The sequence below is a fragment of the Hemicordylus capensis genome, chromosome 1 (assembly GCF_027244095.1).
Source record: "Hemicordylus capensis ecotype Gifberg chromosome 1, rHemCap1.1.pri, whole genome shotgun sequence".
Classification (NCBI taxonomy): domain Eukaryota; kingdom Metazoa; phylum Chordata; class Lepidosauria; order Squamata; family Cordylidae; genus Hemicordylus; species Hemicordylus capensis.
The window spans coordinates 227,110,079-227,126,442 of record NC_069657.1 but is presented as its reverse complement, the minus strand read 5'-3'; the positions used below and the strand labels follow the sequence as shown (position 1 = coordinate 227,126,442).

Here is a 16,364-nt window from a genome sequence, read left to right as displayed (position 1 = left end):
AATCCTAATGGTATAAATGGCAGCGCAGGAGTGTGTGGGGTAGGTAAAGAAAGCAGCCTCTGTCGGCCTCCATACTATTATTATTACTTCTTGTTTACACAGTCAGACAGGTGTTACTGCCTGGTTTGTTTTATCCAGACATCGAGTCCTTCCCAATTATTATTAATATTAATATTTATTCAGTTTCTATACCGCCCTTCCAAAAATGGCTCAGGGTGGTTTACACAGAGAAATAATAAATAAATAAATAAATAAATAAATAAGAGGGATCCCTGTACCCAAAGGGCTCACAATCTAAAAAGAAACCCAAGGTTGGCCCCAGCAGCAGCCACTGAAGGGATACTGTGCTGGGGTTGGGTAGGGCCAGCTGCTCTTCCCCTGATAGATAAAGAGAATTGCCATGTTAAAAGGTGCCTCTTTGCCAAGTTAGCAGGGGTCAGTTTTAGAGGAGGGGGCAGCTGTTGGCACTCCTCCAAGCCCCCCTCTGGCCTCCCAAATAGCCCAGGCTGGCTGTGGCCTGGTTTGGCTCTCTGCTCACGTGCAGAGACAATTTTTGTGAACTGCACGCATGCACAGAGGCCATTAGCTTCACCTGAGCTGTCATTTGGGAAGCCACCGGGGGGCTTGGAGGAGCCCCCACAGCCACTCCCTGCCACCACCTCTAAAAGTACAGATCCTCAAGGATTCCTCTTAACAAGTATACCCAAGCCAACCTGCAAGCCAGTTCTTCGAACTCGGGGGGTGGGGGTTTGAACTTGGACCAGCTTCCCACTTTGGGGGGCAGTTCAAATTCAGACTGCCCAGACCAGGCCAGCTCGATGTTGAGCGCTGCTTGAAGCGAGCTGACTCACACATCCCTAGTCAAAAGCCCCAACATGCACTCCTCCCCGCATGCCCCCCCCCCACAGTTTGCAGAGGCAGGTGCTCCCAGTACCAGGCAGTAGTTGCTCTTTCCAGTGCAGGTGGGGTGGGGCTTTCTACCAGAGCCAACAGCTGCATAGGAGAGACTGGGAGAGCATGCTGGGGTACTTGGGAACTGTAGCTCCTCCCAGCTCTTTCTCCATGGGAAAGATTCCGGTTCCAGTAGAAAGGCGTTTCCTGCCCTCCACACCAGAAACGACGACAACAGGAGTGTCCACCTCCACGTGCCTTTGGGGGGGCAGGGTTAGCCCGTGTTATAACTTCCCTCTGATTCCCGCTGCATAGGCCTAATGGAAACCTTTTTTGCTTCTGGGGGAAATTGTTTCCCTGTAGGAATATCCGTCTGCTTGTTTTGACTGGAGAGGAGAACTACTTCAGGCAGTCCAGCTTGTCTTGGAAAAGGAACGGAACTTGTTACAAAGCTACTTGCAGTCACATTTCTGCAATCTGGAAGCTGGAGATGAAGGCTCATTAGTACAAAAGCTGGAGCATATGGTGGAACAACAAGTATGAAAAATGTGAAATATTTCCTTAGTCATTTTGTAACAAAGCACTGTAGATTCCTTTTTCACATTGTTAAACTTGTCTTCTTAATCTGGACTTTAGAATAAATACATAACACTGAGAGCAAAAGGGTTTTTAAATATTTTATTTGATTACCATTATCTTTACATATTGACACCCCTTCCCCCACCCTATGTATGAACAGGATATATTCTAGATCCAAAATCTATACGATGAAAACCAAATTCTGTGCTGAGACAATTAAGTTATGCTACTTGGTTAGATCTGTTAATTCTGCATAATTAACAGCCTTGTCTTACGAATCCAGGGCACCTGCAGCTTGAGCTACTTATTCCATCTCCGGACCATGCTGCTCCAGTCCTTTACTTGAGAGGTTTCCCCCTTTTATATGTTGAGGCATAAACCTTAGCTTGTAAGACTTTTGAATTGTAGTTTTTTAATGGAAAATACAGTTAATTTGTACTCTGGAATTTATACACTGTTTAAAAATCTAGAGTATGTGAAATGGGCTTGATTTCATTTCAGGGAAAACAGCAAAAGACAGTTCTGGAGCATCTTTTGTCTTCAGACAGGAACAGCTTACTTTCTGAAATACAAGACCTTCAAGCTCAGTTGCGACTGATGTGTCTTCAAAGTCAGGAGAAGCTGCAGCAAGTCCAAGAAACTCTGATTAATACTGAGAATCATGGTAGTCAACAAGAACATCAGCTTCGAAGGCAGGGTAATAACTTGAAGAAGCTTGTCAGGTTTTCTTTATTTCTCAGCATTGTTTCATGTGACTGAAAAAAATGTCAAAGTTAGGAAGGCTGCAATAGTCTTCATTTTGCAAGCACTTTTATGGAGAACAAAAAAGAAGCATCTGTAGCAGTTTTTAGAGTAACAAGAAGCTTTTTCTTATTGGTGTGTTCATTATAGACAAAATCAACTGTTAATGTGCAATTAGGAAGTCTATACTTGCTTTCGAAGTCCTTTCTATTTCTGAAAGAGCTGGAAATGTGTTAATCCTTATGGGCACATAACTGGAGCACCTGTGGGCAAGAGGAAGGCACTTTCAGACTTGGGGGTCACCAATAGATATGGCAGTTTCACAAAAATAAGAGGGGGAAGGATCTAAGGGGACCAAAGAAACCCAAAACTGCCCCATTGTAACCTGATGGAGTGGAATGTTCATGGACTCAGAGGGTTAACTTAATAGACAGTTGCACCCCATTCTGCTTCTGAAGGGGTAAGGTGTCTAAACTCTTTAGGGAGGGAGGGAGAAGGGGTCTGACACATAAAAACTCTTGGTGTAGTTAATCTCCACCCCCAATAACACAAAAACAAACTATGTCTGTGAACTGAATCTGTTAATCTGCCATTCATTACATGTGTGTATGTACACTTGCACACCCAGGCCCCAATAATGACAGGACACATAAGATTGGAAGAACTAGGGCCATTTTTATTAATTAAAGTTACAGTTAACCTGCAACGAGGAGCATACCAAACCCACGTGGTACCACCCATGTCAGTCAGCCTCAAAAGGAGGACTGCCCATTGCAGGGCGAAGGACTGGGTGTTGATTCAGCCCGATTCCAGGTCTGGACATCCTCACCACCACAAGGTCTTATCCCTGTCAAGGTGAGGCTAGCCAGCCCCGCCCCACCCAGGCCACAAAACACTGAGTGGTAGGCCCAGCCAGCCTCCGAGTAGGGGCAGATCCTAGTCCAAGGACCGCAAAACCTGCAGGGTTGTTCCTCAGCTTCCCACTCACCCTAATCAGCCATCCCGTCAAGCACCATTATAAGACAACCTACCCCAACCCCCACTCACCTGCAAAGTGGCAGAACCTCCAATGAAATTCTACTGGAAGAATCAGTGATTCCACAGTCGGAATCACCACAGCCGCTCCCCTGCTCCCATTGGCCGGCCACCATCACGTGCTGGGGGAACAAAATGGCGGCCTCCATGCCGTTAATGGGGCTGCAATAGCAGTTAGTTCACACAGTAAACTAACAATGTTCACCATTAGATACAACCTTTTTCATGATTCCTTTTACTTGCTACAACCTCAGTTAAAAATGATGAAAGCAATAAACTAACCAGCTATTAACGCTTAAGATTTTAGATTCCCCCCCCAAAAGATTTTTGCATATAAAGCAAGATACAAGTTAGAGTAGGGTCTCCTGTCTTTATTGCTAACTTAAGTTTTTTCATCTCAGCTCAGCTACTTGCTCAGGTAACATGCATACCAGGGATATATTTTGATCTGGATCATGATCCGTTGCATTCATAAGGAATGGGTTCTGTGCTTGTGCAGGTACCTTGTGGGTAAATTGACTAGTTCCGCATGACACCCATTCTGTCTTGCACGTGCTTCGTGCTTCCGTTGAAATTGGCAGTTGGGGGCACCGTTTTCTCAGTTTTTATTTGACTACCAAAGCATCAATACCTCGTTGCTGGCTCCATGGTTCATCCAGATTCATTAGAGAGATAAGAAATTCATATGTATTCGTATTGAACTTGGACCAAAAAAGGAAACACTCCTCAGATGAGGAGAAAGATTCTCTGTCACAAAAGAAGCATCGGAGCAATTCTAAATCAAAGGACAGCACGCTTTCTCCAGCTACGCTACAGAGCTATAGCCTGCCTTCAGTGTCAATGGCTGGTCCATCCACATCGAAAGGGCAGCTTTTGACATCGACGTCGGAAATTCTGCCACCAGCATCAACCACGATCTCTACTATGACGTTAATGGAGCAGGGCTCCTGTTTCCCAGGCTCAGTGTCGACTGTGCCTTCGATACCAACCACAATGTCAGCAGGTTTACCGCGCTTGCTACTTGCTGCAGCAGTGCAACCCAGAAGGGAACTTCACCTGTGTCCAGCACAAACACCAGTGCAATCCCCTTCAACACCAACACAACGACAACAGCATCATGTGGGGAGAGGAGACTTCATTGACTTCACTTCAGACCATGATCAGGATGATGGCGCATCTTTGGATCCAAATACAGCTGATACTTTACTGGCTATGCTGAAGATTCAACAAACAGTACCCACTCGGGGTAGAATTTTCAAAGCTTTTTGAGCAGCGGACTCAATATCAAACAGGATGTTAAGGAGGTTCCGCTGTCAATTCTGAAGATGCCATCAATGTTGCCGCTGTGTATTGCTGCATCAGGGACTACGATGCCTGTGCAGCTGATGTCTCCTTTGCAGGTTCCAGACCCTGTGGTACCAAGGTCTTTTCAATTGTTTATGTGTACAACAGGGCCAGTTGCAATGGCGACAGTGCCATCTATAACTTGGAAGTCGCCTGTAGAGTATGTGAGCTCTCAGGGGCTCTGGCAGCAGGGAGTGCCTAGCCACCAGGGTCACAGGGAGATTACATATTCATGTGGTTTTCGCCATACTCCTGCTACTGCATTGCCAGATGATTATGCTAAATATTAGCTGTGGAAGGCTCAGCAGGCTCTGCAGCACCCTTTGTGGGTTGCCCCAGGAAAGCAGGTAACGCATTTTACTGCTGCTACTACTACTACTGTGTCTACTATGTCCACTGCCTGCCAGACACAAGCTGGTGTGCCAGATCAACCAATACAACCTGTGCAGCCTCCTGCATCACAACCAAGTACTCCTGCTCCCAGGCCACGAGAGGTTCCAGAGGAGCCCATGCTGCTGCCTCAACAATCTCCTGTACGACCAATGGTGCCAAAGAAAAAGAAAATGATGCCTCCTGTGGTTCTTCCATTGGAGATTGGGGGCGATGTTTATTCATCCGAATCCACTGACACAGATTCAGATGGGGTGAGCCATCCCTCCCCCAGAAAGGAGGGTAGGAAAGATCGAAAGGGCTGATACTGAAACTGAAAGGTCCTCCTTGAAGGAGGTTTGTGCCAGCTTGGGCCTGGAGGTCGAGGCATGGCCTTACGTTTGTCCTTTGACTCCACCAGTACCTCCTTGAGAGCCTCTTCCCTAAAGAGCTTTACCCCATCATAGGGCACTGCGGCCAGATTTGTCCTAGATGCCGCATCCACCAGCCAATGCTTCAGCCACAAGTTATGCCATCCTACAACTGTAGCCGTAGAAACCCTAGAAGAAAACCTTATAGCATCTAGAGTTGCACCTGAGACAAATGCCTGAGCCTTTTGTATTTTAATGAGTTGATGTCTTAAGCTATATATGTCCAATGGAGGATCCTGAATCAGATCGTCTAACCACACCACCAAGGCACGGGACAACATAGATGCAGCCGCTTAGGCCCTAATCGATAGGGATGATGCTTCATTTTCCCCTTCTAAATGAGAATTCTATTTTTTTTAATCATTTTGATCTTTAAATGCTGATTCCCCATCCCTGGGTAGCAGCGCCCCATTTAACAGGGCGACCACTGGTACATCCCTAGGGGGCACTTTGAACATATCTGTTGCCTCCTTTTGAAATGAATAATATTTATTGGCCACTGCTACAGATTTTCAGTTAGAGGTAGCCAGTAGCCATTCCTCCTTAACTTTGTCAGCGAAGAGTTTGGGTAAGGGTAGAGCCAGTTCTCTGTTCTTTTGTTTAGGGAAAACAAGTGTTCCCTTAGTGGGTGGAACCGATTCAGAAGGGGTTGAGGGCTGAAGCCCCAAGGTATTAACAGCCCTGGACACAAGGGATGCAAAGTCCTCCTGAGCAGATGAACGTTGGGATAATGTGGATGCTGGGTTTTCCTGGCCATCTGACCATTCTCCCTCCTCCTTGTTAGTGGGTCCCATCCTGGATCCCCAGGTGGTGTCTCCACAGGTATAATAGGAAGATTAATTGTTTCAGGTACAACTCTTTGTATTATAATAGTAGAATCGAGTGTGCTTGTATCAGGAGGCGTGGGGAGCAAAGGCAATGGGGTACTAGGCATAGGATTGGGGGATTCTCCTCCAGACCCCTCAGATGAACACAAACACACCCTTCCATATTGGTAACAGCCTGCTGAGGAGATGATTGATCATGTCTAGCTCCACTAGTGTGCTTTCTCTTGTGCCTTGCCTTTCTGGGTGCATGACTCTCAGATTCCTCAGAGGAGGGGGAACGTCCCTTGCCCCTTTTCTCCCTTTGCATCACTCCCTTTAAGGACAATGCCAACGTTTCTCTAATCCAATTTTGCCAGGTAGTGGGCATTTCCTGGGGAAAGCTGACACTTTGTAAAGTTTGGGAGCTAATTGGAGGGGCGTTCTGGCTAGCTTTGACAAGGAGGGATCTCACCGGTGCTGCAGTTGCTTCTCTCTGTCCCAAAGAAGCAGCCTCCCTCCGATGCCCGGTTCTTGCTCCCTGGCAGTCTGTGGCTCTCCCCACCGAAGAGTGTGTGCAGCTCCCGAAGTTCCTGCCAAAACTGTCATGCCGCCGTTTGCAGAGCCGTTGGCTTTGGCAGTGGAAATAGCACGTACTTGCTCTCTGGAGTCCGGCAGCAGTGGTAGCAAGGATGAAGCCTGGCCCATTCTAACTGGCTCCACTCTTCTCTGAGCTCTAGTCAAACTCCACATCGCACAAGCTAGTAGTGAAGGACCTGGTCTGGCATCCTACCCCACGTTCAGAGAGGGACCTGATCCGGCACCCCCGTATCTTCCTGGCCACGCAACATGGCCGTTAATGGCAGTGACACGACAAGTGGCAATCCCGAGGCCCTAGCTGAGAGCGGGAAACCCACTCTGCTCCATATGCCTAATAGCCTGACGGCACTCCATAGGCATATAAAGGAGAAAGGGATGGAAGAAGAGGGGTTTTTTTGTTTAACAGCATTCGAGGATTAAAGGCAGGGAGAGAATGGAGACGGGGGATAATGGCGACAAACAAGAGAAAGAGTGAAGATTGAAATAAAAACAATAATGCTATATATAATATTACGGAGAAGTTATATGGAGATCTGCCTAGGAGTGCAGCAGGACTAAAAGAACTGAGCGGCGTTATCTGTCCTGGGCTCTTAAGGCTTGTAACCCTTTTAATTAATCCTGCCTGTGAGCATGTGGGAATGATAACCCAATCAGAGATGTCCTCGGCTCCAGGCAGCAGAGAAGGGGCAAGCCATCCCTCACATCCAGATCCACCCTTGGATGTGCCACCAAAGATTTCAACCTCCCCTTTGGAGGAGTTGAAGTCATATTATGCCCAGATCAGGGAGATGGCAGAGGCCCTCGGCCTGACCTTAAAACAACATGATGGCGGCTGCCAAAACATTCCATCCTGTTGCACTCCCGATGCTTCCTGTGATAACTTAAGCGGCACAGTCTGCATGGGAGGTGCTGCAAACCTCTACGTCTAAACACCTAGAAGGCTTATATAGAATTCGGGAAGAAGACAACACTTGCCTCCAGTGCCCAAACTCCTTAGTAGATTGTGCATCCTTGTCAAAATCTGGCCGCCGTCACACTATGCTTTCTGATAAGGAGGGAAGGAAAATTGATGTTATTGGTTAGGAAGATCTATTCCACTGCCAGTTTGGCAATAAGAATAGCTAACTATGCGGCCTGCTTGGCCACGGACAATCATTATTTGTGGGACACTTTGCTACAGGACTTGACTTTGATGGCTCCTTAAGAGTTCCAAGACAGATTCACAGAAATGTATGAAAAAACCACTGCTGTCACTAAACAGGAGTGCAACTTGGCATTGGTGGTGTTATTTATATCACTTTCCAACAAAACAGTTCTCAAAGTGGTTCACATGGGGGGAGGCTATTTTTTTTAAATAGGAAATTTTACAAAAAGGTAATCCCCCAAAGGTTTCATAATCAAAAAAACCTCAAAGGTAAGCACCAGCAACAGCTACTGGAAAAATGTTATGCTACTTTAAAAGGTGCCTCTATTAACTTTAGCCCATATTAATCTTTTAAAACTTGCTTAAAGTTGTCTTTTTGAAAAACTTCATTATTTAGTTCAATTACTGTTTTTCTACATTTAAGTTATTGGAACAGTTTTGATAGATTTTTTCATTAATTTTTTTTAACCTTGTTCAGTTGAATTACTAGAATATAAACTTCAGCAGGAGAAGTCCATTGCAAGTGATTTGCAAACTTCTCTAAAGTGTGAACAAGAGAAGACCTCTGAAATGCACGAACTATTGAAAAAGGAACACACTGCAATAGTGAACTTGAAATCAGATATCTGTGAAAGCAAGCAAACTAATGAGAGGCTACAAGAATCTATACAGGAACTCCAAAAGAAAGTAATCAAGTACAGGTAAGGATTTCAAGTGAACTCTGCACAACCAGTTTGTGTGTTAAATAATTTACTGCAGCATTGTTCTGAATTGGGGGAGCTGTACTTTCAGTTTGCATTGTAACACTACCTCACTGAACTTAATTTTAATGCTTTGGGCCCAAATCATCCTGTAGTACCAGATGTTCAGATTCTCTTTTGACACTAATTGCCTTTTAAAGGAAATTCTCTTTTAATTACTAACTACCATGACAAATACTTATATACCGCTCTTCAACCAAAGTCCTCAAAGCAGTTTACATAGAAAAATAAATAAATCATAAAAAAGATGGTCCCCTGTACCCAATCTATAAAGAAACAAGGCAGAAACCAGCAGCTGCCACTGAAGGGATGCTGTGCTGGGGTTGGATAGGTCCAGTTGCCCTCCCCCTTTTAAAACCACTTTTTCTATTACCACATTTGTTAAAGTGGTTATAGAATCAGCACTATAAAAGGTGTCTCTTTGCTCAGTTAGCAGGGGTTAACTTTAAATTGCCTTTAAAGGCAATTCTATTTTAAAATAATTGCTTGCTTGCTAAGAGAAATGACGTAGAGTTTATTACTTTTATCCAACAGTGGGATATTCTAGTGTTTCAGGAGACATGGACGAAAGATGAGATCAACATCAGTGGCTATACTATCTACTCACTGAAAGCCCACTCGGATACCAATAGGGGAAGGCTGAAGGCTGGCTTAGCATGTTGTATATCGCTAGCCTTGAATGTAGAATCCATCCGATTAGCTGACCTGCCCCCCCTATGCTATGGCGATTCTGATCAAGGCTCGGAGTGGAGACTTGTTATTGGTCAATGTTTATCTGCCTCCCAGTCAATCACTTAATTCCACTACTTTGATCTGGGAACAGTTGGATATCTATATATATAACGGAAGCATTATTGAATTTTCCCCATGCTTCTGTAATTCTTATGGGGGATTTTAACTCCAGATGTGGTACCGATGATAAAACGTTGATGGCCTCGCATTTTTGGAAATGGGGAGATTGTATAGGTGGTGCTTCTCTCATTAACCGTTATTCTAAAGACAATGTATCAACTCATCAGGAGCCCAATTGCTCTATTTAACTAAGATACATGAGTTGACCATTTTAAACAATATTCCTGGGGAATATACGTTTCTTTCCTCGTGGGGAAATAATGTTGTGGACTATGTTATGGCTTCCAAATCTATCCTTCCCTACAAATCCTCCTTTGAAGTGGGTGAGCAAATTTCTAGTGTTCATTTCCCTGTGAACATCTATTTAGATCTTCCTCAGGAAAGGAGGGGTAATTTGTTCCCCTGTGCTTTTGAGGATAGTTCTGCCAATCTAAGGTGTAAAATAAAATTGTCAAAGGAGGTAGAAAATGAGATTTCCAGGTTTTATGATTCTCCCGAAGGTAGAGATTTATTTGACTCCATTGTGCAAGCTCACATGGGACCTCAAATAATTGTTGCTTATGGAAAATTAGAAACTGCTCTTATGCAAAAGTTTCTACACTGTAGTAAGCTACATTCTTCACAGGCTTATAGTAAAAGAGCAGCTAATAACTGGTTTGATCTGTGTTGCAGGGCTTTACGCAAACAACTGCTGAGTATCTATAGAGAATATAGATTGGGTACAGAACAAATAGTCCCACCAATCTATTATCAGATTAAAAAGGCGTACAAAAGTAGTCTCAAATTTGCTAAACAACAAGCATTACGAAATGTCTGGAACAAGCTTATTATGGCTACTACTAATAAAGATAGCCATACTTTTTGGAGATTGGTTTCGGAAACCGGCCGGGTTAATATGCCTTGTAGAATTCCGGCTAGATCATGGGAATCTCACTTTTTTGTGATCTGTAATGATGCCCAGCCTAGCCAGATCTTTGTTCCTCCTCTGATTGGGGAGTTGCCCCGTTGGCTTCCTGTTACTCCTGCAGAAATAATGAATTTAATAGGTTGTCTTAAAATTGGAAAAGCTCTTGGTCCTGATCTTCTTCTTCCTGAACTATTAAAAGCCAATATAGAATGGTGGGCTTTAGTTCTAGCTAATTTAATTACATCTATTAATAGTTCAGGAGTTGTACCAGAGCAATGGAAAACAGCAATAGTTTTTCTCATATTCAAAAATGGTGCCCATTCAGATCCATCTAATTATCGACATTAGTTTGTTGTCAGTGGTTGGATGCTCTGTATCTTTTGAATAAGCTAGAAGCATGGATTTCAGAAAATCAAATTCTCGGGATTGAACAAGTGGGCTTTAGAGCAAGCCGCTCTACTCTCGATCACTGTATGATCCTGCACCATCTAGCAAAGAAATACTCTAGTGGCCCCAAATGCAAATTTGTTGCCTTTATCGACTTAAAATCTACGTTTGATTCTATCTCCAGATACTTACAGTATTATGGTCCAAACTTGGAAAAATAACAATAGATAAGAGATTGCTATTTCTGATGATGCAGCTTTATTCTAATTCCTCATTACAGATTAGATATGCTATCAATGGGGCCCTAACTGATTCAATCCCCTCTACTCGAGGGGTCAAACAGGGCTGCATCTTGGCCCCGACACTCTTTAATCTCTTTATTAATGATCTGGCTCCATTTCTGGAGAGTGTGGATTCCCATGCTTTGAAGTTGGCTAACAAATGAGTTCCCGTTCTACTCTATGCTGACGATGCAGCTGTGCTATCTCAGTCCAGATTAGGTCTGCAAAGACTGTTGTGCGCTTTTGCCGGCTACTGTAATGATAACAAACTAACAGTTAATTACAAAAAAACAAAGGTCCTGGTTTTCTCTAAAACCAGGAAATTCTATAAATGGGTAATAAATCAGAACCGCATTGAGCAGGTTTACAACTATAAAAATTTAGGCATATTATTTCAATATAATCTAAATTGGAAAACCCATAGGCTGTCTTCAGTTTATATAGCCCGCAATACTCTCAGTGCCTTTTTGCGATTTTATTACTCTAAAGGGGGTCAGTTTGTTCCCATGGCACTCCAGGTATTTCGTGCTAAGATTGTGGCCCAATTACTTGTTGGAGTCCTGTTATGGATCCAGGGAGTAACAGCTGAACTGGAGAGAGTAGTCTATTTTTATTTTTTTTAAGAGCAATCTTTGCAGTGCCTAGGTGCGTGTCTTACTCTGTTCTATGCTTGGAATCTGGGTCTTTCTCCATAGCCTGTAAAGCCTGGGAGCTTACTTTTGCTAGATGGAGTAAACTTTGTTCAGAGATTCAGGAATTTTATTTTTTCCAATATTTATGGGTGGATTCTTATCCTAACCCTTGGCTAACATACGTAAATAACAAAATTATGCAACTGGGCCTTTCTCCTTCAGAACCTCTCACTTGGGAATATAATAAGGTGAAGGAAATATTATTTCTCCGGTTGCACAATATTGAACAGCAGCAACTTATGTCTTCGGCCAATAGGACTTGCTCCCCTTTTCATTTTAGGATTTTGCTACCTTGGGGAGATAGAGGTGCTAATTATTTAACAACGCTGCATTTTTCTAAATTTCGGGTTTTATTTGCTTGGGCCCGGTTTAATGTGTTGCCCTCTTCTCTTTTGGAACGGAGGTTTGCTAAAGATCATCCTGTTACGCCTTTTTGCCCTTGTGGTGCTGGCCTCCTGGAAACTGTCACCCATGTTTTGTTATATTGCTCTTTGTATTGGGATGCCAGAGAAGAACTTATTTCCCCTCTGTTACTCAAATTTCCTGGAAGATGTGAGCTCTTTTATATATATTACTGTCTCGTGGATTCAGGCTCTGAGATTACAAAAATTGTAGCTAAATTTTTCTACATTGCCATTAGGTTAAGGTCCCTGTTAAGCGCTTAATTGCGAGAGCTGTTTATTGCTTTTAAGTAATTTATTATGAGTGATTGTATTTTGTTTTATTGTGTTTTAGCATTGTTTATTGATTGTTGTATTGGACATATTAGTTACGTCTATTTTTGCTGGCCAATGGCTGTAATAAAATTGATGATGATGATGATGATGATGCTTGCTTGCTTGCTTGCTTCATCTGGTTGTGGTTTCATTTATTATTGTACAGTCTACCCACACAGTTGTTGTAAAAGAGTTCTTATCTCAAATTCTGTCCTGTCCAGTCCATGTAGCTCTGCTCTTTCATCTGCATTACCTCTCCCTGACTTCTGTTATGTATATTGTAAAGGGATAAATAATCTTTTCAGTTATGGAGTCACAGAGAATTCACTGCTTATATCAAGCAGTGCTCTGATTTGTGAAGCTATGTTGAAAAGATATTCAAATATTTTTTTAAAACATGCTTTTCTGATGATCTAGTGATGTTCAGGAAGAACTTGATGCTGCATCACTGCTGAAGCTTAGCAAGTTTGCACTTGGTCAGTACCTTGGATCAGAGCCCCTCAAAAGAGTAGTATTATAAGTATTAAAACTTTTTTTAAAAAAAAAACCCACACACTCTTGCTTTTCTTAACAATTATTAAAAATTGGCATTGAGGAAAGCAAAATGTGGTCCTTTACTGGCATGAAAGGTCTGTTTCCTTGCTCAGTCACTAGAGGTTTTGTTGAAAAAGCAGAATTATGTGGGTTGGTGTAAGGAGCTTGAGAATGATTTCCATAACTTTTATAACTTACTCTAGTTCTGAACTGGAAGATAAAGAAAGATGTATGGCAGCTGTGCTTCAAGACTTGCAGAATGAGCACCTTAAAGAAAGAGAGCTACAGAATATGTTAGATGAACAACAGCATCAGCATAAGATAAGAGAGGATGAGAAGTCAAAAGCAATAGAGGTAATATATTGCATGAAAATTATAGCTCCTGGTGCTACTGAAGCTTATTTGTTCTGTTCTACTGTGCCTCCATATGCTTACCAACAAAACCCCAATTCAGCCATCAGAATACACTACACTGGTTTATTTAGGACTTTTAAAATTGCTTTTTATACCAGAGAATGGGTTAGATAGAAAAGAGGATTGATTTTAAGATTGGGACATGATGGCACTTGGGGGCAGACAATAGCTTCCCCAAGCCTATGCAAGAACTCATGCACTGTGTATGGGCGTGGTTTTTGACATAGCCAATAGAAGATCCTCTTTTTGCTTTGGACAGGCAAGCAAAGATAAATAAAGAACACAAAGCTGGCCTCGTGGGTCAAGCTCAACAGTGAATTTTCATGACTGTAAACATAGATTTAGTGCCATGGGCCAGGTTACATACCATGGATGTGCAGATAGCTTCTTTAAAGTGTTTTCCTATAAAGTGTTCTCTGTTCTAAAAATTACTCATCAAATGGTTCTTCCCAGTGCAAAATCTCCCAGCAACACCTGGAGGTACCAAGGTGCAAAACAGCCTGCTGCACGGATACTGTAGGAACACTTTAAAGAAGCTATCAGTAGGATGTGGAGTGCTTGGGACAACAGCCTATCGTTTATCACCATATGATAAATGTTTCCTGAAGGGAATTGAAGATTGATCTTAATGTGATTTAGATATTTTCAAGAAGTTTTCTCAGGTCTGTTCTTGGTGGCAGCAGCAAAAATGCGCTCTTGACAAGTACGATCAAGGAGTAGTTGTGCATCTTTTATAAGGACCTAATGGTGCTGGAACTAGATCCATTCTTTGTTCCCAAAGTCAATTCAGTATCTTACCAGATTTTTTTCCCTGTCTTTAACCTATCTACACTGGGAAGGGTTAAAGATATCTAAATGAGGGCATAATAGGCCTTCAGCATGAATTTGGAGAGATCCAGAGAGTTCTAGCTGTCAAGACATCTGTGTGTTTTGCTGCCTTTAGTGGGAAGGTATAAAATTCCATCCTGGTTAGTCATAGTCATAGTCATTGTTAGTCACATCCATGACTATCCCGTCCACAGTCGGTTTCTCTATTCGAGTGCCTGTGTAGGGATGGTCAAGACTAGTGTTTCAGTCTGTATGTGGATACACCTCCAGGCTCTAGCTCTTCCCTACAAAGTAGGGCAAAATGTCCCCTTTGTTTTTTGACTTGTGCAAATCACAGTAAGTCCAGTTTTCCTTATTATAGTTACAAATCAACCAGTTCTGGATCTAAATATTCATCTTAAATTTAAGATAGACTTAATTAATTTAAAAACCTGAAATTTCTGGAGGTATTATCCTCCAGAAATGTGTTGTGCCTAGATTTGCATAACTTAATTACAGTACAGCTTGTTACCTAAACAATTTCCTTAACACACTCTCAAACTCGTAAGGTGCAATGTAATGACAGACAATTTCTTCTTCTCTTGTATAGGAGCTGCAGGCTGCTTTGGAACTACAGTGCATCCAAAACAATCAGTTGTCTGTGGCTTTAGAGCATGAACAGGCAGCAAACAGTAATCTTCGTAAAGAACTTCAAATTGAGAATTCTCGCTTTGAGGCTTTATTGTCCCAAGAGCAAAAGAAGTTGTTGGAGCTGCAGAAAACTGTAGATCTTGAGAAGCACCATAGTTTGGAGCTTTTAAGTGCTTTGAACCATGAACGTGTTTTGACAGAACAGCTGTGCAAAAGAATCAATGAATGTGCATCTTGTAAGCATAAAGATTCATTGCAAGAACTTCAAGCTCAGTTGTATATAGAGAGGTCCCATGCTAGGGAGCTAGTAGCCATAATTGAGAAGACGTGGCAACAGGTACTTGATTCCAAGAAACAAACATGTGCAATACAGGTGTGCTGTGAAGAACCTCAAAAAGAACAAGACCTCCATTCCAGTTTACAGGTTACACAGGCATCTCTGCAAAATCAGACACAGGACATTATCCATGCCTTTGAGATACAGAGGGAGAAAGAGGCACAAATGAAAAGAGAATGGGAACAATTGCAGTCAATCCTCAGATCTTCAAGAGATCAGGAGAACCAAATAGAACAAAGAGCAAAAGAGAGAAGGCTGGAGCAACAAAGAGAAAGTGACAAGTTAAAGGGGCTGCAGAAAGCTCAAGAAAGCCAGGTAAAGAACATCTTATTTTCTTTCTTTTTTTGTAACTGTAGCATAACAAATACTGTGGTTCTGGGAGTTATGAAACCTAATTTTCAAGGTTATCTTGAAAATCCACCTTATGATGTAACAACAAATGTCATCTCAAACAAGCAGTTTTGTGGCACAGTTTGATTCCCTTACTTTGGTTCTTCACATTTTCTGGTGTATTTGTAGGAAATGCTGCACTCAACTCAATTTTGTATGTTGGAGACCAAATCTCCTACTGCATACTTGATTGCTTATCTCAGTTTGCAGGAGGGACAAGTCAAGATCCCCCTGACTTGATCAGTATTCTTTGTTCTTGTTGAATGTAGTTCAGCCTTTGTTTTCATACTCTGAATGTGTAAGTGAAAGCAAAAAATTCAGTTAACTAAGAGATTATCATCTCAGGATAACTCATCTATAAACCAATACATAACATCATGCTTCAAATAACATTTTTCTCCAGCACATAGCATGGGGGAATGGTAATTCTATGAGGCTATTCTCACGATCGGCTAAAATCGGGCTGGGGAGCCTAGCCCAGTTTTAGTGGCATGTGAGAACCACCGGGCTTGCAGGCAAGCCCGGTTGCCTCAAAGTGGGTAATCCGCTTCTGCAGCCCTCCCCTAAGCCCAGGTTAGCGGAGTGAGCGGTCTGCTAACCGGCATGGCTCTGCGTCACAGCAGCTCATGAGGAGACTCCCGACTGGAAGGCTAAAAAGCAGCCTCCCAGCTTGGGGGTCTCTCCAGCATGCTCTGTGC

The 16,364-nt window shown here is 42.8% G+C and overlaps 2 protein-coding genes and 1 long non-coding RNA gene across 9 annotated transcripts in view; 1 reads left to right on the top strand and 2 right to left on the bottom strand.

Annotated features, from left to right (window-relative positions):
* Positions 1-16,364, top strand: part of PCNT (pericentrin) — a 153,641-nt gene that overhangs the window by 119,631 nt on the left and 17,646 nt on the right. For all 5 annotated transcript variants that reach the window (XM_053282994.1, XM_053282993.1, XM_053282992.1 and 2 more), the window contains 5 exons: positions 1,255-1,428; positions 1,972-2,167; positions 8,416-8,638; positions 13,271-13,421; positions 14,899-15,591. In XM_053282994.1, coding sequence (XP_053138969.1) covers positions 1,255-1,428; positions 1,972-2,167; positions 8,416-8,638; positions 13,271-13,421; positions 14,899-15,591 — 1,437 coding nt within the window. The remainder of the gene's footprint in view (positions 1-1,254; positions 1,429-1,971; positions 2,168-8,415; positions 8,639-13,270; positions 13,422-14,898; positions 15,592-16,364) is intronic.
* Positions 2,091-3,634, bottom strand: LOC128339318 (uncharacterized). 2 transcript variants are annotated; one of them, XR_008312990.1, is made up of 3 exons: positions 3,200-3,634; positions 2,401-2,474; positions 2,091-2,225 (listed from the first exon to the last, which is right to left on the bottom strand). It is a non-coding gene; the product is annotated as an uncharacterized LOC128339318 (long non-coding RNA). The 2 variants fall into 2 exon arrangements; XR_008312989.1 differs by having other exon boundaries at positions 3,259-3,634.
* The window catches only part of LOC128339312 (endogenous retroviral envelope protein HEMO-like), a 163,645-nt gene continuing 157,815 nt past the window's right edge, over positions 10,535-16,364 (bottom strand). Inside the window, exons 3-4 of one of the 2 annotated variants that reach the window (XR_008312978.1) lie at positions 15,853-15,956; positions 10,535-10,572 (exon numbers count right to left, since the gene is read on the bottom strand). The gene's annotated coding sequence lies outside the window, so the exon portion shown is untranslated. Of the gene's footprint in view, positions 10,573-15,659; positions 15,957-16,364 lie in introns of those variants that run through there. The other variant, XR_008312977.1, reaches the window with a different exon arrangement.